Source organism: Alosa alosa, chromosome 15 (assembly GCF_017589495.1).
Source record: "Alosa alosa isolate M-15738 ecotype Scorff River chromosome 15, AALO_Geno_1.1, whole genome shotgun sequence".
Taxonomy (NCBI): Eukaryota; Metazoa; Chordata; class Actinopteri; order Clupeiformes; family Clupeidae; genus Alosa; species Alosa alosa.
In genome coordinates, this window is record NC_063203.1 from 18,295,973 (window position 1) to 18,321,161 (window position 25,189).

Consider the following 25,189-nt stretch of genomic DNA (forward strand, 5'->3'; position numbering starts at 1 on the left):
TCCCATCCTTTTGGGGCTACACCTTTTCCCCACCAAGTTTCGTGCAGCCCGGTCTTTCAGTGTCCTGGGAATCGTTCAAACTTTGCTTGCACGGCGGTCATAATTATTAGTTAAACTTTGTTAATGTTATTTAAGAATAAGTCAGTATTTGAAACAGTAAACATAAAATACTGTGTGTGTGTGTGTGTGTGTGTATTTTTATATATATATATAAAAATACACACACACACGCACAGCCACACACACAGTATATTATGTTTACTGTTTCAATCTCTTCCTCTCATCATGATGTCTTTATTTACCACAATTGCAAATGATTTGAGGATGTCATCATCTACTGTACATAATACCATAATATCAAAAAATATTCAGAGAACCAAGAGAAACCTTTAAAACAAGGGACAGGTATTTTGTCTTTTGGACCTCAGAAAGTACCTCATTGTATGCGCTCAGGAAAACGTCTGATAACCATTGTCTATGAACACACTTATGACACAGTTTCCATTCACAAATATTTGTGTAAACTACCATTAAAGCAGTTAAAGCAGTATACTGCAAAACCGTGGGAATTTGTTGCTTTTCAACCGCAGTAAGAAAAAATCCATACCGTTCCAGCCCTATATATATGCATATGATGGACCAATTTTACATTTTCCAAGAGCGGAAAAGACTTACCTCAAATGTATCTTTGGCTGGGGTGGCAGAAACGTTCTGATTGTAAGTTAGTATTAGATAGGTGCCATCCAAAAAAACAGAACTTGGGAAGGGACCCTGGTGGGATACATTTTCGCCATAGGCAACCGCCCGCGCACCAAGGGTCAATCTGTAGGCCACATCCTGTTTGAAACGTGGGTGGACACTTCAGGGGAACCATGTCAGAGAAAAAGAAAAAAAAAATTGAATCTGTAAAGCAGTTCATGGTGTTTGAGTATTTACAACATACTAGCAAGCTCTATTCTTATTTCGACATCTCAGAGAGGAATTTCTAGTTTTTAAAAAGTGGGTCACATGGTAAACAGATAATTTGGGATCTACCTCTACAAAAAAGAAAGAAAATCGCAGAATACACAATGAACCTTGGTACAACTAGAAGGCATGCCTATGTGCAAGTTATTGTAATGCTGTCCTATACAAGATGGATGTCTACTCCATACTGCATACTTACGTGCCCCAAGGTGAAGCAGTGTCGGGTAAATCAAGGGCCACGGCCATGAAGGTCCGCTTCATGCGCTCATTAGGAACGTAGCCAAAGTCGGCTGTCTGATGCCAGCGGATCTCTGGGAAGCCGTCCGGCACATTATCCTGCTTATCGGTGCACAGCTGGGTGTGGAACCGGGAGAAGGGTCACACTTCATGTTACATAGCCAATCTCAAGTGTGTAACAAAACTGCTGAGTATGGTATAACATATTAATAAGAGTCACAGGAGTTTTAAGGACATGTGAGTACAGTGTTTCATGATACTGATATTTATGGGTTGACACCTGTACTACGTTTTGTCATGATTGCAATGCAGCAAGGGTTGAGTGATGATAGATGTCGCTACATAAATAAAACATATTTAAGACATTTAACTAGTAGCTTCGGTAAATTCCAGGTCTGACAAGCATACATGTAATGTAATAAATATTGCCTGTGACTGTGTGGATATATGTCCGTATGTAAAATGCATGCATGGAATTATAAAATGTCTCAGGGCTTAAAATTCATTTTTCAAAATGGGGGGGAATTCCCCCCTTAGGTTATTCATGTAGGGGGGATTTACACAATTTGGGGGGGAGGGGGGGGTCGATTCTGATACCAAGTCAAGAATTGCGATTTCAATACTTCGATACTTTTTTTTTTTTTTTGTTTGATTTTGGGGCCCCCACCACCCTGACGTCATCAGTAATATATACTGTAGTGGGATCATTCACAACAGTGGACATCCTAGATTCTGCTTGACTCTCTCCACACACACAAACACACACTGAAAATGATAGCTTATGTGATATGTTTCTATCATATATTTTTGAATTCATATAGAGTGTATTTATTTAATAATTCATTTTTTTAAAGTATAGCATTTTACTAGTAATTACTAGTAGCTAAACATATTTAGTAATTTGAATGCCTCATATTGACGTTTAACCTATAACACTTAGGCATATCTTTAATGTGGTGTGTAGGTCCAATTGAGTGCACATTGCTGATGAGCAGGTGTAATTGAGTGCCTGTCACTTTAAGAAAATACGCGGAGATTAATTCTATGGATTAATTAGCCCCTTCAACCTGACGGTTTTAGGCTATAGTCGCTAGTGAATAAAAAAGTTGTGCACAGTCGCGGTATGTGTATGCAAATCATTATGTTTTCTATGTCATTAGATACAATAAATGTTGAAAAACTAACATGTCGAAGACAATCTTTCTGGGATCAAGTGTTGACGTGACCTGACTGAGCTAGCAGGATAGTTACCAAGGAGCTCTTTCCAGATGTAAAAGTTTGCCATGGTAGCGTAGCCTATTTGGCGCAAAGTGGTTCTCTCTCTCTCTCTCTCTCTCTCTCTCCGTGTGTGTGTGCGTCTGCATGAGGCTATGTTCAATTCAACTCGGTAGTTGATCAGTCCGGTCAATAGCACCGCATTCACGCCACTTAATGATTAGGCTATATTAACGTCATCAGACAGGCTGTAAAAGTGTATGCGGAATTTCTGCATTATGATGGCTAGAGTTATGGGACTTGAACAAATTATGCATAATACCCTTAATCCCGCAGTGAAATTTATTGTCTACAAGTGAAAAAGCCTGAGAGCCAAGACCCACCTGCACAAATCCAAAGGGGAAGTCTGGGGCAGTCTGGCCCCTGAGCCCTGGTTGAAGGCCATCCTCCAGTCGTCGATCATGCTGGGGAAGGTGCAGTTGTACTTATCAAGGTTGTAGTTATGGTTGTTCTCACCTAGGACAGAGGAGCCGGGAGGATGGGGAAAAGAGTTTCATTATTTTGTTTCCACTGGATAGGCATTTTTCCCTATATGTGAGCTGAGCCTAGTCCTCTAGACTAAAAGCTTTAATCAGTGGAGATTTTCATTCAGGGCTCTACACTAACATTTTTTTTTTTTCAGGAGCACTTGTGCCTAAGTTAAAAAAAAAATTAGGAGCACAGACAAAAATTTGGGCCCACAGTCAGTTCTGTACTTAACTTACACATAATCTAACATTATACTGCAGCTAACAGTTAAACATGCCAGTGCACCAATTGCGAATATTAAGAATGACTGACAACATTTAGGCTACAGGAAACAGGATTTTAAAGATCAGTGCCTACTTTATTTTCAGTCTGTTCTATTTTCCTACATTTTGTTAATGTAAAATAATATAATACATTGCCATATTTGCATTTAGCCTGTATATCAAGTATCCTGCCAAATGTAGGCTAATTTATTTATTTGTGAATCCATCTATAGCTAAACCAAATATGCCCATGGTGACCTATCTGTCTGCATACTGCCTAATACTACTACTAAAACAGTCAATTTTCTCTTCCACAAAACCCAACATAATCAAGGATATAGGTTTTATACTTTTAGTTTTTATTTGAAATATCTGCATTGATAGGGACAGTAGGCAAACGTTAGGCCTACTTTCGTTTTGCACTTCAGCTTGTATTCGGTGTAAACAAACAAGCATGCGTGGAAGCCAGTCCGTAGCGTTCTACCTTTGAATAAAATGGGAGTATTACGGGAGGCTACTTTTGTGCCGGTTCGCTACAGCTATATTTTGCATATTGCAGCCAATACGTCAACTGGGCTAAAAGGCATGTTAGGTTACCTTTCCTTCTCTCACTGCATTCTCAGAATCTCATCCTGTTCCTCCTATATCCAATGAATTCGGTGGATAGAAGAACTAATTTCTTCAATCTTTGCATCTTGGCTGGCGCGCTCTTGGATTTGAAAGAAGCGACTACTAGCGAGTCACAACGAGAAACTGCTAACGTTGATGGGAGGTGTAGTTTTTATGATGCATTCGCGACGTGATTCTATGGTTTGCACCAGTAATGTTTCTCGATGTTGTGGTGTATTTTGTAGACAAACATTGACATGGTTAAAAGTCATTCGCACCAGTGCACCTAAATATTTTTTGCACTCGCACGGCATCATTTTTACTCGCATGTGCGAGTGAAATGGGCGCACTGTAGAGCCCTGTCATTGCAGTTTTCATTTAGTCTAGGACTAGGCTTAACCTGTGTGTGGTAAAAGGGAAGGGACCCTTTGAGATTAATCAAGGCCTTGACTGCACTCTGAGTGAGTTCCTTTAAGTAAATGATCTCTTTACTTATCACATACTGCACATCGCACCTGGCATGACTATAATACGAGCAGATCTACATATAACAGTGCACAATGGTAAAGCCTCCCATAGGTCCTCATGCAGACGCTGACCCTTGATGCCCTCACCTTGATACCAAATGGCACCTGTAATGGTCATGTTGAGCAGAGGGTGGATCATAGCATTCCACAGCACAGAGTTTTCCTTTGGGCCAGCCAACAATAATGGTTCATCCTCTATGAAGTCATTGTAACTACCAACAAAATGAGAGGTCAGAATTAAATGTTTTAAAATGTCAGTATGAATTGACATGAACCCTACATTAATCATGGATTCCAGTTGCTGCTACTAGAAGCAACTGGAATCCATGCATTTCCACAAAATTATTTTTTGAATCTGATCCCTTATCATACCTGTTCATTCATACTCGTCGCTCGACTTATCGTGACTAAATTCAAGATGGCGGCGAACGGTAAACTTCCTGAAGGTACTGTCTGTATAAATCGTCACTACCAGTGCTTTTTCAAAGTTCTCAATGTCTTGTTTTAAATGTCAGGGCCATCGGAAGTCTACCAATGAAGTGTGGAGCTACTTTGAGCCTCGTAAATGGTGTAAAACAGTGATTTATTTGCATGGCTAGGCCGATGCCCGAGGCACCCCCATTGAAAATCTGTTAGTAGCATCGGCTAACTAGCGCCAGATTTCGGAGTGCAGGGGACAAGCCGAGATGAGCTATGAGACATACGTTCACACTTGGTATCATGTTTCATCACACTTTAGGTCAATATCACACCGTAATTCTCCTTTAAGTTAGAAGGGGGTTCGGGGGTGTCACCACCGGGAAAATGTATTAAATATTGTTATGTAAATGCACACTTTCAGTCAGAGATTAGGGCTTGCACTACGCCTAAAACACACGTGCATACCGCCGGGATTCTATTGATAAATAACGGCCGGCCCCCAAAAAAGCCGGGTGTAACGCAGGCGAACTGAGCTAGCATGCTAGTTGAATAGTTGTAGCTAGTTTTAAATCCTCACACCCCTAACCTTAAGAACGCTTCTAACCGCGGAGTTGGAAGCCTGGGCTTTTAGCTCAGTGGTTAGCGCGTTCGACTCCCATGCCGGTGTGTGTTGAGGTGGCGGGTTCGAGGGCCGTGAGCAGCGGACAAATTACGACATCTGTTACAGTAGTGCCGTGACCCGGATCATGGGAGTGAGGATTTAGGGAGGTGAGTGTAACGGAGGCGAACTGAGCTAGCATGCTAGTTGCGTGTGTAAATCCTCACACCCCTAACCTTAAGAACGCTTCTAACCGCGGAGTTGGAAGCCTGAGCTTTTAGCGCGTTAGAGAGCGTTCGACTCCAATGCCAGTGTGTGTTGAAGTGGCGGGTTCGAGGGCCGTGAGCAGCGGACGAATTACGACCTCTGTTACACGGGGTAATAATTTCCTATACATTGTTTCAATTTAACTCAATGAAACAAAAGAGCTCTTCTTAACATCTTATATTGTTGGTTGGTTTATTTCTGTTGCCAATGAAAAGTCGTTGTCCTACACTGGGTCTCCAACATGTCGCTCTCAAGCTACCAGTCCCTTGCCGCGCCCTACTGAGCTTGGCAGAGGCTGAAGCAGTACTAGCCTACATTTACAGAATTGTTGCCGCGAGGCATTCCAGCCTACGAATTTAATAAAAAAGTAAATCATGCATAATTTAAAAAAAATACTCAATTTAGGCTACCGTAGGCCTACGCAATAAGGTTTCCATTACAGCACAGCACACGTTCAGTGAATGAATGAAAGCGGATGCCTTGTCTCGCAATAAACAGCGAGTGGAAATCCCGACACTCTTTTAACTACATGAAACTTAACAGTGAACCATCAAATAGCCCCTCAGATTTCAGTGCCCATCAGTCCCAACATTTAGCAATATAATCAAACAGTCCAAACGTAAATCCCAAACCAAACCGAACATCTTCTGCCTTTGATAGCCTACCGGTATGACACTCCAAACGAAACGCATGTCTCACAATAAGACACAAGGCAATAAAACGCACGTAATAAAGGCGTGCCTCAAATACAAGCCTGCCCCAAATAAAGGCCTCTGTTTTGCTCAGCCTAAGTAAATAAAATAATTTGAGGATTTATGATAGTCTGTCTCCTAAACATTCCTCACCCATTTTCCAGACATGCATGAAAATATTTGAAAACAAAACTCAGCCATAGGTTACAAATTTAGTAGTGAGTCTGAGGCACTCTAAAAGATATTTGTAAGTAAAAAGCCTTTATCAGCCTTTACCAGCCATAGGTTATTTTGAGAATGATGACTTTCTCTTCAGCATCGTCCTAACCGTTAAAACAAGGCAGATATAATGAGGCATTGCAACAATGTTTACGGAGATAGGCTACACTGTAACGTGGGCTGCAAAGATTATGCAGACTGTTACAATTGACTGACACACACGCGCACACACACACATTATCGAAATCATACGTCGGACGCTTTAGGATATAGTCTTTCTACATGGGTTTAGTTAATGATCGGGCTATAATAAGACCACACTTTAAAAGTGGTTGGTGTAAACCGGGACATTTTAGCGTTCCGACAGGCTTTTGTCGGGACTCGGGGACCGGGTCTGGTCACCCTATTCTGTGTGGTAGTTGAATAACGTGCCTTCCCAGATTAAATGTCCACTCCATACTGGTTAAGAAAGCCATGTGAACAGTCTCTAAAATAAGGGTAGTTTCCTTAGTATAGCGTCGTTGAAAGTTTGTTTAAATGTGCATCTTTTTTTCTCTCCTGCTCTCTGCTGCTGGCTTGTGCCTCCACATCGCCAAAAACGCTTGATTGCATTGCATTCTCCACATTTCTAACTAAATTTTCATGTACCACATCAGCATTTTTATTCAGGGAATCTTTTGTAAATTGCTTTAAATGTCGGGCCCTCGTTGGCTGCCTCGCCCAGCTCGCCGCCATTCCCTCTTTCGTCTTCATTAACCTTCCCGGTAGAATTCTCAATCTTTTTCTCCTCTGTGTCCAGTTACATAGACTGTCTGTTCTTGGTCTTGGATTTTGTGAAATAAATTTCTAAATAATGAATGCGACTTATGTTTTTTTCCTCTTCATGACGCATTTTTTGAGTGATGCGCTCACCAGAAATGAACATTGCATGACACTCCTCTGCGATCCAAGACAGGTTCTCTTCATGTTGTTTGGTTTTTCAATATTTATTGTAACTAATCAAAGAGCAAACATCCTGACTTACATTCTCATATGCACATCTCATTTACAAATAATAGTCTACAGACACAGATATAAGTTGCTCTCCTTGTTAAAGTGAAAGGTACCCAATTAGACTTCAACGTGTTACCAGAGCCCATTTTTACGGAGAGCCGGGTCACTCCCTATTAACTCCATTGCACCTGCAATCTGTTGCAGTTCCGCTAGGGGCGATCACGAATAAGTGCAAAAACAATGGGGGTCTATGGAGCTAGACGGCTAAATTTGTCTCTTTCACCTGGTTGTCCTTGAAAAATCGAAGATTTGATTGTGGTTTCTGCAAGCTCAATATGGATTATAGGTCAAAAGTTGAATGAACGAGTACTTACGTCCTTTCGATTTCTTACAGGTTGAGTCGTTGTTGCCCACAACACACTGGCTTTATGCTAATACATGACATCATTGACACATTTAAAAGGCTTTTTAGAACAAATAAGTGACTCAAAAAATATAATACTTAGCGGTGTGTATTTTCTCTTCCCCCTCTTTCGAATGCAAAATTCAAATTTCTGGCAAAAAAAATTATATCCCGAGAAAAGAGGATTTTGAAGGGTACAGCTCCATAGACCAGTGGTTCTTAAACTGGGGGTTAGGACCCCCAGGGGGGTCGTCAACAATATTAGAGGAGTCGTGAAATTATTTGCAGTCTGAATGAAAGACATTTTCCTAAAGGTTTTTAGTTAAAGGCTGCCATTGACATAATGCCTTTGGTGTTGACATGTTAAATGCGCTATACAAATAAAACTGACTTGACTTGACATAGCCTACCTATGAGAGAAGACATTTTCTGCCTCTGCTTCCAATGCCCATCTGCAACATTTCAAAACCAAATCCGCCGGTTAGAGAGAAGGGGGGTCGCGAGACAAAAAGAGAAAAAGCCCATGTTTTTGGGGGGATCGCCAAACAAAAAGTTTAAGAACCACTGCCATAGACCTCCATTCATTCTGCACTTATTAGTGAGTGCCCTCATGTGGAACCAGAAAAGGAACTGCAACCAGTTCAGAAACCAGAAGTTTCCCGAGAGTGGCGGTTCTCCCCTTATTAGACATTCTAATGTCTACACACCACTATGCAATCATGACATGGAAAATGGTATTAAAAAAGTTTAAGAATATGTATCATTTAAATGAAAAAATATTTTAGGCTACTTCTTGTATTCATATTCATTCATATTGTATTCATTATGAGCTCCAATATATGAATATGAATACAATATTATAAAATTGGAATGAGTTGACGGTCACTCAGCAACTGTAGAATGACATCAGAAAAATGTACAGTGGTCTCTTCATTTTCTCCAGAGCTGTATCTCACCAGTGATGTGAATGATTAAGCATGGACAATATTTAATATTACTGGTGGATAAGGTGGTAAGGGGGCCAAATCAAATTCCGTTTAGGTTCCGCTCAGGGCTTGGGCTGGCTCTAGACTTAATGGCCTGTGTGATTGGGATGTGGATTGCTTAATTTTGATTAGATTATAATGAGTATACTATATGATACGATTGTAGTGTTACAATGTTTGCAGATTAGCCTAGTGATATCTAATACTTGTATTACTACCCGTATTTATCATGTATACAGGGATATTATAACCAGGTTTCTCTATGTTAATGTGAACACCATATCCTGAATATGATCAAAATCAGGATAAGCCTCATAACCGGGATGCCTAAGTCCATGTACACACAGTCAATGACACTGATGCTGAGCTTTTGCATCATTCAGGGATTGTTACCTCTCTGTTGCCTGGGGAATTCCACACTTCTGGAGGGATCTGGTAGAGGACCACGCCTCCACGGGTGTCCCTCCCCAGCACGACTCCACCAGGCCGATAGGGTACTGCAAGGTCTGGTATAGGTAGCGTCCAAACAGCCAGCACACCGCAGAGTATTGAGTGAAATCTCCACCACCCAGTAAAGCTAAGGGTCACACACACACACACATCTCAATTTCTGGAGAAAAGTTACTACAGCCATTTCTCGAGTATTGCCGCATTGTGTATAAACCGCAGGACAGTGTTTTATCTAAAAAAAATAAGTTAAAAAAAAAAAACAGCCTCGTTATATTAACCACACCCATGGATTAGTTTTCCTCAGTTGTTTGGCAAATTTCTCAGATCAGAATGGTAATTCTTAAAACTGTTTATTCAAACTCCATATCATCTTATCACTTGTGCACATCATTGAAGTAGTTTCTCAACAAAATGAAAATTTGGACTATTTCATGGAAAATATATGTTTATTTTGAATTTGACGCCAGCAACATGTTTCAAAAAAAGTTGGGATGGGAGCTTGTTTACCACTGAGCTCCTTCATTTAACAAGATTCTGTAAATGTTTAGGAACTGAAGAGACCATTTGCTAGAGTTTTGAGAATGAAATGCTGTCCCATTACTCCCCGATATAGGATTTCAGTTGCTCAATAGTATGGGGTATTCTTAGTCATGTTTTTCATTCCATTATGCACCTAATTTGACAAATCTGGACTGCAGACAGGTCATCTTTGCACCTGGACTCTTCCTCTATGGAGAAATACTATTTAAATATGTGCAGAATTTATTTTGCCATTGTTTTTCTGAAATATTCAATCTCTTCCCTGGAAAAGACATCAACTTTTTTTTGCTGTTTTGGGGTTGTACAAATGTCTGCTATTTATTATTTTATTTCAATGGCTGATGTCATGTTGGTCAAAATGTACTACACTGGTTCCCAGCTGAATAGTCCTACCCCATAAAACAAATTGGCCTTATTTCATTGCTTATGTCACTACATGCAAATGTGTTGAACTAATGGTCATTACTAGTTGTCATAGTCTGTCTAGCATATACATATATACTATATTGCCAAAAGTATTGGGTCACCTGCCTTGACTCGCATATGAACTTAAGTGACATCCCACTCTTAAAGGTTGTGTCAGCAATTTTAGGCCCAAAAAAGGCCCAAACATAAATGATCACATTCATCTAATCTTTCCTAACGATCCGCTAGCTGCCTGCCCCATAAGCCTGCCTCTCTGTAGGCAGCCTAGGCTCCGAGATCTGTACACAAAACAATTGCTACCAACAAGGGTTGGCAACCCCTCAAAGGCAAAATAAAGTGTTTCAACAAATAACCGACGAGAAGCGCTTTTAGGAGAGTTTTAATTGCACGGAAGGGAGGGGGAGGGAGTAGTGAGCTAGCTCTCTGTTTTGTTTGAACATCCACAGAAGTGACGTATCCCGGCTATCGCTGATACAACCTTCTAATCTATAGGGGTTATAAACACACTCCTAAACCTTGCTTTCCACAAGGTTTAGGAGTGTGTTTATGGGAATTTTTGACCATTCTTCAAGAAGCGCATTTGTGAGGTCAGTCAAGTTCATCCACACTAAACTCTGCCATCCATGATAGACCCTGCTTTGTGCACTGGTGCACATTCATGTTGGAACAGGAAGGGGCCATCCCCAAACTGTTCCCACAAAGTTGGAAGCTTGGAACTGTCCAAAATCTCTTGGTATGCTGAAGCATTCAGAGTTCTTTTTACTGGAACTAAGGGGCCAAGCCCAGCTCCTGAAAAACAGGACAGAGTTTGGTGTGGAGTTTGGTGTGGATGTTGCCATTTGCAACTAATTTGAAAGTGGATAAGCTAAACATTTTGAGCTGCTTAGTCATAGGCGTTTAATTTGTTTTTTTTCTTTGAAGTATATCGGGCATTTGATCTTCTTGATTATTAACACGCAAACAAGCTTGACTAAATAGCTTACTAAGCTTTCACTTCCAGACTGATTGCGCACCTATCGCTGAGACCTGTATCTTTAATTGGGATACTGATCATTGCAGCCTACAGTCATGAGCAGAGCAGAAAGCCCATCTGTCTGTCAACCCTCCCAGTTCCTATTTTTTCTGGGTTTCTCACATATTTTAACTTTCTTTCCTGGCATCTTCCCGTATTGATATTTTCCCATAATATATCCTGTATCTTAATAATCTCATAACATTATTCTGAATTCCCTACCACCTGACCTGCTATCCCCTTGCCCTTCCAGTAAAACAGATGTGCAGTGGTCTGCATTGCAGTATTTCTGGCATGGTCAATTGGTTTCAATTGGCTTTTTTTGAGGGGGGGCAAGGCAATCATAATGTAGTCAGGAGGCGTTTGTCCAAAAAAGCCTCCGACACCCATGTATGCAACCCCATATCATCAGTGACTGTGGAAACCTTCTTGTTTTCTTCAGGCAGTTATGTGTATTTTTCATTGGAATGGCACCAAACAAAAGTTCCAGCATCATCTCCTTGCCCTATGCAGATTTGTGATTCGTCTCTGAATATCACTCTCATCCACAATCCATAACTTCTTCTCTTTAGCCCTCTGCTACCGAATGTAAATTAAAAATATAAAGATGACTGCCTGAAGAAAACTGACAGTTTCCAGTCACTGATGATATGGGGTTGCATGTCAGCAAAAAGACCAAGGGAAGATGGCAGTCATACCTCTACAGTAAATGCACAAGTGTAATTTAAAATGTTGAGACTCTTTTGTCATTCCATCACGGCTCCCACACACAGTTGCGTTCCGTCAACGCATGCCAGTGGATGTTCTCGACGGTAGCTATGCAAATGACTTGAAGTATAACCGAAATTTGATTGGCTGGTACCATCTGTTGTTGTTCGTCGGTGCAGCAGAAGTTGAACAAGCGACGGAATCGACGCGACGCAACAGACCCACAATTCAGTTCGGCAACGGATGACATAAGCCCGTGTAAAGTGGACGGGATGCGTCTCCAGCACTGCACCGCACGCAACTGTGTGTAGGAGCAGTCAGTCGAAAGTCGAAAATCTATTTTGGTGATAAAGTCATTTTACAGGATGATAATGTATCTTGCCATAAAGCAAACTTTTCTTCAGGAAAGACATATCAAGACAATGACATGGCCAGCAAACAGTCTGGATCCCATTTAAAATGTATGGTGCAAACTGAAGAGACGGCACCATCCTGTAAAGCTGATCTGTCCTCTACTGTTTGACAAAGTTGAAACCTGATTGATGAAGAATACTGTTCTAGATTAGTGAAGTCTATGCCTCAGAGAATTCAAGCGGGAAGTACTGAAGTACTAAGCATCTGTGATTTATTTTTCTACAAAATAAAACAGCTGAATAAACATCCTTTTTGGGGTCATCTATGGGGATGTGTTGGTTACTGTCAACAATGTGTTGTCATAAGATACACAAAGAGCTCAGCCAGTAGACCACACCAAAAACTAGCCCATCTACAGCTAAACCTCAACATAGCAACAGACAATGGGTACCATATCATGCATTCAATTCTTAAATGCGCCTTAAACTGATCTCTTGATGTGGGGAAGGTAGGAAATGATCTCTCCTGAGAGGCACAAAGTTCCACAAACACTGGAGACTGGAGAGCCCCCAGTATCCTGTGTGTGTCACTTACATGCCGTGGGCACAGACCAAGGCACAGAGACTCCAGAGAGATCTGTAAGTTCAACCGAACTCGTCTCCAGGGCAGCCTGGAAGATGCGCACATCTGGGAACTTCGAGGCCAAGGCCAGCTCTGCTGAGCTGTTATATACCTATATATATTTAACAACCAAGACACATGTTGACAGATTGTTAGTAACATTCAACTGACAGATTTCTGCAAATTTATTTCACCTAAGCCTTCCATTTTGTACAATGCACCACCCACTCCCCAAACTTCTCATACACATAGATAGATACTCTCTTTCTGTCTCTCACACACACACACACACACACACCAGGCGAGACGAAAGGGCCCTGACCTGATAGACGGTGAAGGCCATGTTGCTCTGTCCTCCACAAAGCCACACATCCCCAAACATCACGTCTGTGAGCATGACCTCGCCATCACTCCCACCCCTCTCCACAGCGCTCAGGTTGTAAGGACCTCCCGCCTTCACAGGATCAAGGGTCACCCTCCAAATACCTATAAGGGTGATCAGAGGAAAAAAGTGGGAAAGTTGATTGAGACTATATTCTGTGTGTTACTTCATCTTGGGTACATACTAACTATACTAAGGTTTCTCAGCTGAGAGGAAAAAAACAAACAAATATTTAACTTTACAACTTCCCTGGCCCTGGATCTCTGGCTCTTCCATGTGTCTTCTCTGTTTCTCCTGTGTTTCCAGTCTATTGTCTATGAAATAAGCCTGCCTTTAAATAGGCTAGCTAGGCAATTACCCCAATCAGTATGTTGGGCTAAGCCATTGTAGAGGGGTGAAGGTCTATACAATTAACCCAATCACAGTTAAAATCAACACCTTAATACAGACACATACATATGACATAAACCCATACACAGCCATAAACCTGAAACATGATGTGGACAGGGGGCGTTTGTTCAAAAAAGGTTGAGAACCACTGACCTAAACAGTACATGTACACTACCCATACATACATTACAGCATAGAACCATTTGACCACGATCTTGTAGTATAAACGCTAGTGCGTTCTGATGCATCCTGGATGATGGGAGTTCTACTGTGTCATTGGCAGTAACTGAATCTAAACATAAGAGGTCAGCAATACATAGCTGTACATCTTGGATACATGAATAAACAGCAATGTGTCCAGCAGACAACTTGTGATCGGATCACCCAAGAAGCATTCTAAAAAATGTTTAAACAGGCCCTTAAGCGCAACAGCTGCATCACGCACATGAGTGCGCTGACTATCGCCGACTATTAGCTTGGTCTGGCACGGCAGAAACGGCAGAAATGCGCGTGCGTAAGGCTTCACGACACCAATCTTGCTCCAGCGGAGATATCACAACACATGATTGGCACAATGTCTTCACAACACACCACATTATTGGCTCAATGTATTAACAATACAGCACATGATTGGCTCAATGTATTCACATTTCGACGTTTTGCCGCGGAAGGGGTGTGATATGTGTAGACAACTGCCATATTGGCGTTACAAACTAACCCCATGCATTTATATGGAGGATTTTTTGAGTGCAGTGTCTCCTCATTAGAAAGTCTGGTTTAACCTACTGTTTAATCTCAACTCTTCAATTTGCTGGCCCTGCACTTGGTGGATGGGGGGGGGAGAGAGAAGGTTACTCACGGTCTCTCACGGCACTCCTGAATGTCTTTCTGTTGGACAGCCCTGTGAGGTTGACTACAACAGTCGTGTTGTTTGTCCCATAGCCCCATATCACGGCTCTCTCTGGGGCCTTCTGTAGAACCATGTGGTCACCATAATACGATGCAAAACGAAGTTCACCTGGAGGAAAAAACAGATTGCGTTGGTGATGAAATGATGTCAGCATAGATCATTTCTATGAGGTGTCCAAAACAACATACTAAAAGTCAAGAAATCCTAGTTGAGTAAATGTTTCATTTTCAGACATCCCAACCTGCAAAAAGTCAACCCCCCCAAAAAAAAATGTCTAGTCAGTACACCAAATAAGGAAGGCCGTTAGATTGAAATTGTATGTAGATTTTGGTAGTTTGGTCTTTTCATGTAGCCTTGGCAACTAGCCATTTAGTATAGGCCTGAATAATCTGCATATGAAATGACACTTGTTCAACTCACCTCAACATGTCTTTTGCAATCATTTAACCTGCCATGGGCAATAAGTTACTGTTACAAACAGTGCAGCATGCAACTACAGTAGGCCTATCATTGTTTTTTACTCTTATGAGACAAGGCCTACACGCAGAGGTGGAAAAGTACGAAAATATTGTACTCAAGTAAAAGTACCAATACCTTGATGAAATATTATTCAAGTACAAGTTAAAATACCGATCTGAAAATGTACTCAAGTAAAAGTAAAAAGTAGTTAATTTAAAATGTACTTTAAGTAAAAGTTACTTAGTTACTTTTTTTTTTTTTTTTTTTGGAGTACCAGAACAACCAGTTTTACCAAAGACTTTCTAATGAGGAGATACAGCACTGAAAAGATCCTCCATAGTAATGCATGGGGTTAGTTTGTAACGCCAATATGGCAGTTGTCTACACATCATATGTCTACACATATCACAACCCTTCCGCAGCAAAACGTCGACATGTGAATACATTGAGCCAATCATGTGGTGTGCTGTGAAGACATCGTGCCAATCATCTGTTGTGATCTCGCTGCTGGAGCAAGATTGGTGTCGTGAAGCCTTACGCACACGCATTTCTGCTGAAATAGATGCACGATAAGTGCCCAAAAAGTGTTGCAATATGGCCGCCGAGTGGAGGTACTTGCCTGAAAAGGACGTTGAGAAATGGAGATCTATGTGAAAAATCACCGGAGTTCTCCTTTAAGTTTGAGCAGTAGTTGATTTTCAAAGTTAGTTGCACTCATCCTTGGGTCACTTTGCAGTGAACAGTAATCCAGCACAACTGAAAAGCCCCTCACAGGCAGCTGAGGCAGGCAGGCCAATATTGAGTTGCAGAGAGTTTTTTTTTATATTTGGAAACGAGCAGAAGGTTCAGCAGATTAAAGGGCATCGTACTGGGGGGGAAAGTGGGAAGTATAGGGCCCCAATGGAGGAGAGGGCCCGTGAAAAGTGGAATACAGGGGGCACAACATTTTCACCAGGCATTAGTAATAACTCAGGTAATCCACACATAAAAAATCCAAACAACTCCATAAGTAGAGTCATGTAATGAAGTGGAATAACACAGGGGAAAAGTATTGAACACGCTAAGACAAAGCACTAAGGCAAGGAAAGGGAAGGAACGAGCTGGAATCTGTATAGAGAGTAGTTATCCTTTCTATCTGTGCAAATTAATATAAGCTTGGTTAGTAGCCTACATATTGATAGGCTATAAAAAGGTTTTTCATTACCAAGATATCCCACAAAAAACATTTCATGATGGATAAAAGCAAAAAGCTCTCCCAAGACCTTTTGCAACCTTATTGTTGCAAAACATATCAATGAAACTGATTACAGATGCATTTCAAAACATCAGAATCTTCCAGTAAGCAGCATGGGAGCCATTATCTTCAAGTGGAAGAAACATCACTGCATCAAAAACCAGCCATGCACAGGATCTCCTCGTAATATTTCTGACCAGGGAGTCAGAAGGATAGTCAATTCCAAGAGCCAAGGACCACTCGGAGAAAGCTCCAGAAAGACTTGAAGGCAGCCAATTCAATTAAATAGTTCTGGAAGTAACTAAAGATCAGGATTCACAAGAGGGACCCCTGGAATCTGTTTAGAACAACGGGCCAAAATCAGACCTGATACTGCGACCAAAAAGTTTTGTCATACAGGAAATGTCCTGTGTCATTCCACTTTAATACACAAAACTCTTATGTTTGGATTTTTTATATGTGTGTTAATATAATGTGTGGTGAAAATTTTGAATAGACTCACTGGAAGTTTAGGCTAATTACTGAAAAAAAAAGCGTTCAATACTTATTTTCACCATATATTTATTTTACCATAATGTCAAAATGAATGTCAGACGAAATTTAAAGTTTGACTGACTGGATTTTGTATACAAATCATAGTGAAAACTGTGTAAGGTCACTCTCACTCTCCTTTGCTAAAGAGCTAATGGTTTAGTCTGCCTGCACGATTCATAAGGTAGTCTAGGCCTATATTTTGTTTATTTAGTTGAGCAAATTGTTTCGCTGCTGGTGCCAACCGATTGGAATAGCGGAAAATACAATTTCATAGGTTAGGCTAATCTGATGCATTTCGTGATCCAGTCTCCATCACTTTCAGAAAGACTGCATATGGCCAGCTTGATTCATGTCCTGTTGTAGGCTACATGCTGATCATCATCACTAGTGGTTTAGGGCGCAATTTTTTTCTCTCCCTTTCCGTTTTCGTTAGTCTTAACTTTTACTCAAGTAACGGATGGGATTTTTGATGTAGCTATAATATTGCTATAAAACCTTCGTTAGTAACAGTCAATACTTTTGCCTGCATCAAATCGCGCATTTGCATTCAGTGTTCTACCATCGGCTTAACGTAAGTTCTAAGCAAAGATTCTAGAACAGAATCTTTGGTTCTAAGCGTCTTTGTATGCATATATCTGATTTCACTCGACTGTGAATGCATGTATATATGTTGTCAGACATGTAAAGGAGGTCAAGCGCTGGACTGACCAATCGGAAGCCAGGCTACAGGACGCCCTTAGCAACGTTGACTGGGAGATGTTCAAGACGAACTCTGCTGACATCAATGAGTTTACGGAAGTATCATTGAGTTACATCAATATGCTAACTGATTCCATCATCCCAACTGTAAAGATCCAAGCTTCCCAACCAGAAACCATGGATGGATAGAGAAGTGAGAACGGCATTAAAGACACGCACCATGACTTATAATGCTGGGCTTATTTCAGGGATATGACGGATTACAAAGCAGCATCTTATAGTTTACGTAGGCTAGTGCAATTAAAGATGCTAAGCGGCGCTATAGAGACAGAGTTGAAGCTGATTTCTTGGAGGGTGATCCAGCACGAGTGTGGAAAGGACTCCGAACCATCACTGGCTTTGAAAGAAAGTCCCCTCCTATGATGAATGTGAGTAAAGCCCTCCCTGATGAACTTAATGCTTTTTATGCTCGCTTTGACATGAAAAACACAGACTATATTGGACTAGCTGCAGCATGTGAAGCAAATGAGGATGCACCTTTCTGTGTCTCTGAGGTCGATGTGAGCAATGCCTTTTGGAGGGTAAATTGTAGAAAAGCTACTGGACCGGATGGAATTTCTAACAGGGTTTTGAAATCCTGCGCTGCTCAGTTAGCTCCTGTGTTCACTTATATCTTTAACACATCATTGGCTCAAGAGACAGTTCCTACTTGCCTCAAGCAGTCTGTTATTGTTCCAGTACCGAAAAACAAAAGTCCATCATGTCTGAATGACTACCGCCCAGTAGCCCTGACGTCTACAGAGATGAAGTGTTTTGAGAAGCTTGTGAAAAACATTATCTGCTCATCCCTCCCTGCCTCCTTCGACCCCCTCCAATTTGCTTACAGAGCCAACAGGTCTACAGAGGATGCCATCTCAAACCTCATGCGAATGGGAATTATGTGAGGATGCTGTTCATTGACTTTAGTTCAGCATTCAACACGATAGTACCTCTCACCTTGGTCACAAAGATGAAGGCCTTAAGACTGAACACCACCCTGTGTCACTGGATATTTGACTTCCTCACCAACCGCTCACAAGTGGTTAGAGTGGGGGTCTGACATCTGACTCATTAACCATCAGCACTGGTGCTCCCCAAGGCTGTGTTTTGAGTCCACTGCTGTACAACATCTACACACATGACTGCAAAGCCAACAGTAGTCATACCTCCATCATCAAGTTTGCAGATGACACAGTGATCTTGGGCCTGATTAGAAACAACAATGAACAGTTCTACTTGGATCAGGTTGATGAGGTGGCACAGTGGTGTCAATCTAACAGCTTGACACTGAATATCAATAAAACCAAGGAAATGGTAGTGGATTACAGAAGGCAGCAGCAGAACTACAGTTACACCCCACTAATGATCAGCGGGCAACCTGTAGAGAGAGTCACAAGTTTTAAATACCTTGGTGTCCACATTACTGAAGACTTAACATGGACTGTTAACACTCAATATGTTCTGAAGAAGTCCAGACAACGACTCTACTTCCTTCACAGCTAAGGAAATTCAAAGTTTCTACATCCATCATGAAGGCCTTCTACACTTCAGCGGTTGAGAGTGTTCTAACTGGTAGCATCATCACCTGGTATGGGAACTCCACAGTTAGAGATTGTAGTACTCTGCAGAGAGTAGTAGCGCCAGCTGAACGTATTTATAAGAACTCAACTCCCTGCTCTACAAGATATCTATTCCAGAAGAGTACTCCTAAGAGCCCAAAAGATTCTGAAGGACTCTTCTCATCCTAACAATGGATTATTCCTACCGCTGAAATCAAGAAGACGCCTATGTAGTCACAAAGCCAGAACTGAGAGACTCAGGAGAAGTTTTTATTCCCAGGCCATCCGAACTCTGAACTCACACTATACTGACTTTGCACACATTCACTCCTCAGCACTCTCAAACATTTCCCAACTCTGAACTCACACTATACTGACTTTGCACTCATTCACTCCTCAGCACTCATGACCCCCCCCCACACACACACACACCCACACACACCTACAAGACTTTTAGCACTTTTACATCCCTCTCCCTATGCTACAGACCTTTTATTTATTTTCTTATTTCATCACACGTCAAAACACACACACACACACACACACACACACACACACACACACACACACACACACACACACACACATATCTGACTTTCTCCAACTTTTGCACACTTTTTATTTATTATTTTTGATTTCTCCTCCATCTACCCATGTCCTTGATTGCCTAGCCTTTCTGCCCCCCCACCCCCATCCCCAGCACACTGCTTGCTACAGTAAGCCTCCTCTACACACTTGCTGCACACTGCCCCCATACATACACAGCACATTGTCTTCAGGATCTTCTCCAACACACATCCTCTACATACTTACAGCACACTGCCCCCACCTACCCACCTACACACTACACACACACACACACACAGTCACTGCTCCACTCCCTCCCACACACACACATCTTCACTGTCATCACTCACATACATTACATACAGTACTCTGCTTGCAATAGTAAGTCCCTGCCCCCTACATACACAGCACATTATTTCATCAGGAAGCTTCTCCAACACACATCCCCAACATACTTACAGCACACTGCCCCCAATACACAGCACATTGTCTCATGAGGAAGCTTCTCCAACACACATATTGCACACTGCCCTCTCCCCACATACACAGCACACTATCCCATCTCCCCTGTCATCCCCCAACACACACACCAAGACCCTGGCAGTTGGGTTAGCCCCTTGAGCCGTGGATCTGCCCAAGGTTTCTTCCTTGGTAAGGGAGTTTTCCTTGCCCCTGTTGCTCTTTAGTGCTCCTTGTTGGTGCCCCCACCCAATCCCAATCCTCCCCCACCTTTTTTATGCAGCCCTTGCCACTTAATCTACTAAACCCCTCTTCTACTGCACTTTTAACCCCCATTAATGCACAAATAGGCTGACACCAGACATAATTTCACTGCATTTCTTACTTCCAGTAACTATATGCATGTGACAATAAACTTCCTTTGTATCCTTGTATCCTTGTAAAATAAATGAATGACATTGGCACTCACGCATAAATTAATGTAGCCTAAACTTACGCCGCACTTTCCTAATAACTTAAGTTCTCTCGCGTCACTGACAGTAGCTAGAATGCATAAAAAACACGGAAAACAGTGTTCAGTCCACCAAGTCATAAGCTATCGGGCCATGCAGCACCAGTTGTGATATTTATCTTCGGAGTGTAATCAGAGGGTAATGTCATGTATGAAAACAAGTATTGTTAGGCAATAGCCTAGCCTACTATAAGTGCAACTCCAGGGCAGCTGAGGTGTGGCGATGACATCATCGATACGCAAGCAGGATGTGCGGTTTCGCTGTCTAAACGAATTCAAACGGGCTACGGTTTCAGATTTTTCCACTCTGGGACCGGGTTTCAAGAAAGTGCGGTTTCGGGCAGTGCGTTTACAGGATTCGTTTGGACGCTCGGCCAAGACGAAGCAAAACCTCTGCGAAGCAAAACCTCAAACCGAAGCAAAACCTAAAAAGCGTCTCCGTGTGGACAGGCCCTTACATACGGTTCCTTTAAATGTTCCTTTTTTGGGGCACTGTGCCTCGGCCATGACGCGACTGTTCCTAGATACACTGAACTACGCACGGACTGGACGGTCTGGCATTTGAGCAGATGCCAGAGGGGCCGCTTGGGCCGGCCAATCACGGAGCGGCATGCTTGTCGGGTTTGCGCGGCCCATTTATCGTAAATGCGGTTTTACAATATCTCTCGGCCCACTATCAAGCATCAATAGTGGTACATGGCTTCGAATGGCTTTATCTCTAACTCCCTTTTCCTCCTTCATCGTAGGAAACTGTATTTATAGGCCTACCAGACATGAGTCTCTACACTACATGGTGACCCTCAATATTTACATCAGTCTACATTCTTTTGTATCCTTATTTAATCAAATGATTTAAAAGTGCATTGTTTGAAATTGGAATAGGGCAACAATAAATATGCTGCCTGTATCTTTTATTTTATTATTGGTTTACAAAAGTTAGGCTACATGAAGCAATGACTTCTGGGAATTTTCAAAACCGAATGCGTCTACTTCCTTCAGCACGGGGAATTGCCGATCTAGCATGCCTCGATCCTCGGAATTTTCCCCTTAAAACCTAATAAACTGCCCCAAAATGCACTTCGAAACATAAGAGAATGTCTGCTTAAATTCAGTGAAGGTGCTACGATTGAAAATCTACAGTCGGAATTGACACAATCATCTCGCCACGCACTGGGGCAGCCTGAAAAAGTCTCTAAACGCGTATACAGTCAAAGCGTCGGACTTTGATGATGCCGCGGAGCTATAGGAAGATACAGAAATAAACCTGGTGAGCAAGAAATGCTACCTGCAAGAATTGATTGTGCAATCTGTTGCTATTTCCTTCTCCAGCAGTTAAACCTCTTAACCTGTGCCTACAACTATATATGGTTAGCAAATGAATTCCTACTAACACTGTCATGTACTCAAGTAGCATGCAAACGGAGTTTTTCCACTCTTAAATTCATCAAGAATCGCCTAAGGACACGATTGTCACAGGATAATTTAGGCCTTTATGCTGATGGCGACAGAGAAAGAGGTCCTAACTTGGATGCTGATGACGTGATAGACAGGGTTGCGGAGAAGAGCAAGCTCCTTCGCACCTTGTTAACTGCATGACGTTAATTAAGACGTTTGTGGAGCGGCTGCTCTGATGGGTTTCCCGTTTACCAACAAAACTACATTCGCGCACAGCTGTGGGGCAGAAGACGCTTGGTGCCACAACGTTATAAACTTGACTTAAATAGTCGGCTGCTGTAAGCTACAATCGGAATTTTTTATATACCCCTGGTCCCCTGTTGTCTCAATGATAATAATTTCAGGCTATATTTTAGAGTTTGCCGTTTATTTGCATTAACATCGTATTTTGTCATTTTTGGCGAAGACATGCATTCCTTTAGGGATATTGAACATATTGAAGATTCTCTAACCATCGTGATTTCGAATTGGTGCAGTTTTCAGCACAAAAACTCATTTTGTTCTTTTCATGGAGAGCACTGCTCTATGCTGTTCTATGGTGCTTTCTGCCTCTTGTGCACGCATGTTTTCGTGACATTGCATAGAAATCCATGTATTCTAGGCTAATCTTTTTTCATTTTCATATTTTATATTGCATTCATTTTTTTGGAGTTGTGCATTGATATATCCATGTTCTTGGTTCAGTCTTTATGCATATTAAAGTTAGAGTTCATCACCAATGGGGCTACAAACGTGTTGCATGCATGTGAAGTTATATCTGTGTGTTATATCTGTGTGTCACGTGCATGTGAAGTTATATATGTGTGTTGAGGGCACATGCACTGCGCGTCCCCGTGTGGGCCGCTGGTTGGTGAAAATGCCAGGGCCGTTTTTTAATCCCAGTCCGTCACTGACTGAACTGATTAGCCTAATTTAGGGATACAAGACATAAAAGCCCGACTACATTGAAAACTGATTGGTTGATTTAGCAAAACATGCCAATCAGGATGTGTCTCCCTCTCTCCGTCGTGTGCGCGCTAAACTCAGATGCATACGTTATTTGAAGTATCGGTCTTGCGTGCGCGCTTTTGCTTGCTCACTCTAGATTCCGGGAGATTTTATCTAATTTGCGAATGATGAAATGATATATGCTGAAAAAAATATTTTACTATTAGGCCTGTCTTAAAACGCTACTTTGCCTGGACTACTAGGCCTCTGAGCAAATGTATGTCTTTTATTTTGGGTTAGTTTTGTGGAGTAATCAGAATTTGCTATGCTCCAATCTATCCTTCAACTTCATGCACTCACTCACCATAGACCTGTTGGGTTTTGCTGCTAAAAATACAATGCGATCTAACGTTCACCTTCAAGTAGCCTACTCACCAGATATAGCTGTTAAAAGGCTGATGAAACACACACATCCAGTCCACAATGTCCGCATCGTCGGCTCATACAGTAGCCTAGCCTAGATCAGTCACACACAGAGACGCATCGCCGGTCAAAACAAGGAAGTAAAACATGCGCAGTAGCAGCGTCACATGAGAAGTCTGGGGTTCGTGTGACTTCCTAATGTGTAGCAAAGAAAACAATGTTTAGATGATCTTCTAATTTACAAAAATACCCTAGACCTACGAGTAGGCCTAGTGTAGAATATTTTAGATATAAAAACAAATCAAATGAGTTGGACATGTTCTAGGCCTACTTAGGTCCATTAGAAAGAAAATCAAGACAAAGCAAGCCACTCTTGCCGGAAAAAAATATAGGCCTAGTCCAGTGGTTTTCAAAGTGGGGGCCTTGAGGAAACGCCAAGGGGGCCACAGCAAGTTAGAAGGAAACATAAAAGCAAAACATGAATAAATAAAAAAAAACTTACAAAAAAACAAATATAGGCTACATCATTATGAGTAGCCTAGGCTATATAGTTGTCAGATGTGTAAAAGTCCGGCTTCAGAAAGTAATAGCCCCACCATATATTTACCTGTGTAATTTAACACATGCGATTTCACTAATTATCTCATCTACCTGGCTGAGGAGTTGTAGATACAGCTGATGAATAGTTGTGAATAGTTGGAACAAATGAGTGAATAGTGAATAGTTGGAACAAATATGTGGCAGGACATTTACTTACTGCAGCCAGACGTTTACAATTTTGATAGTTATAAAATACCATTATAATATTTTTTGTCGCATATCTGAACATTATTATATTTTACATGATATTCTTTGCGTTCCAAAAGATCTTCAGGATCTGCGCTCCTAAAGACATTTCCGGAAACACAGAAGACAACATTGAGCTACTGGTAACTTGAGGACAAAAAAATAAAAGAGTTTTACACAAAAGTAAATAAAGTACATAAAGACTTTTTGTAGAACATTATGCCAAAGTCCGATTCATTAAGATACCATCAAATGCAAACAACTGGAGAGGGATTTAAAAAACAAACTAAGGAAAGCCAAACAGGTACATAGAAATCAGCTGGGGGAGACATTCAAAGAAAGTAACCCCAAAAGAATCTGGGACAATATGAAATAAATGACTGGGATGTCCTCCTCAAATAAAACCATGGTGACTGGCAATGAATACAGTTTTGCAAATGAGCTAAATGATTTCTTCTGTCGTTTTGATTCTTCTGCCCACCTCAAGAAATGTGTAAACATAAAAGACCATTAAACCTTCTGACATTGACAGAATTTCCATAACTGTGGAGGAGGTCAAGGGTATTTTCTAGCGCAACAACCCAATGACAGCATTAGGGCCTGACCACAGCAGTGTACTCATTTTAAAATCCTTTGGCAGGGAACTAGCCCCTGTGTGGCAACCAATTTTTCAGCTGTCCGTCGATACACACTCCATACCACTAGCATGGAAAACATCTCACATCAGGCCAATCCCAAAAAAACAATGCCCCAAGAAATACAATGATTATCAGCCAATAGCCCTTACATCAGTGATTATGAAGTCACTAGAAAAGATCATA

General features: G+C 41.6%; 1 protein-coding gene across 1 annotated transcript in view; it reads right to left on the minus strand.

Annotated features, from left to right (window-relative positions):
* Window positions 1-23,710, minus strand: part of LOC125308768 (sialate O-acetylesterase-like) — a 32,405-nt gene extending 8,695 nt beyond the window's left edge. The window contains 6 exon segments of the mRNA XM_048265358.1: window positions 4,433-4,557; window positions 9,317-9,500; window positions 13,008-13,146; window positions 13,357-13,520; window positions 14,666-14,824; window positions 23,595-23,710. Of these exon segments, the coding sequence (XP_048121315.1) occupies window positions 4,433-4,557; window positions 9,317-9,500; window positions 13,008-13,146; window positions 13,357-13,520; window positions 14,666-14,824; window positions 23,595-23,652 (829 nt within the window). The 5' untranslated portion in view covers window positions 23,653-23,710.
* Window positions 23,711-25,189: the final 1,479 nt, after the last annotated feature.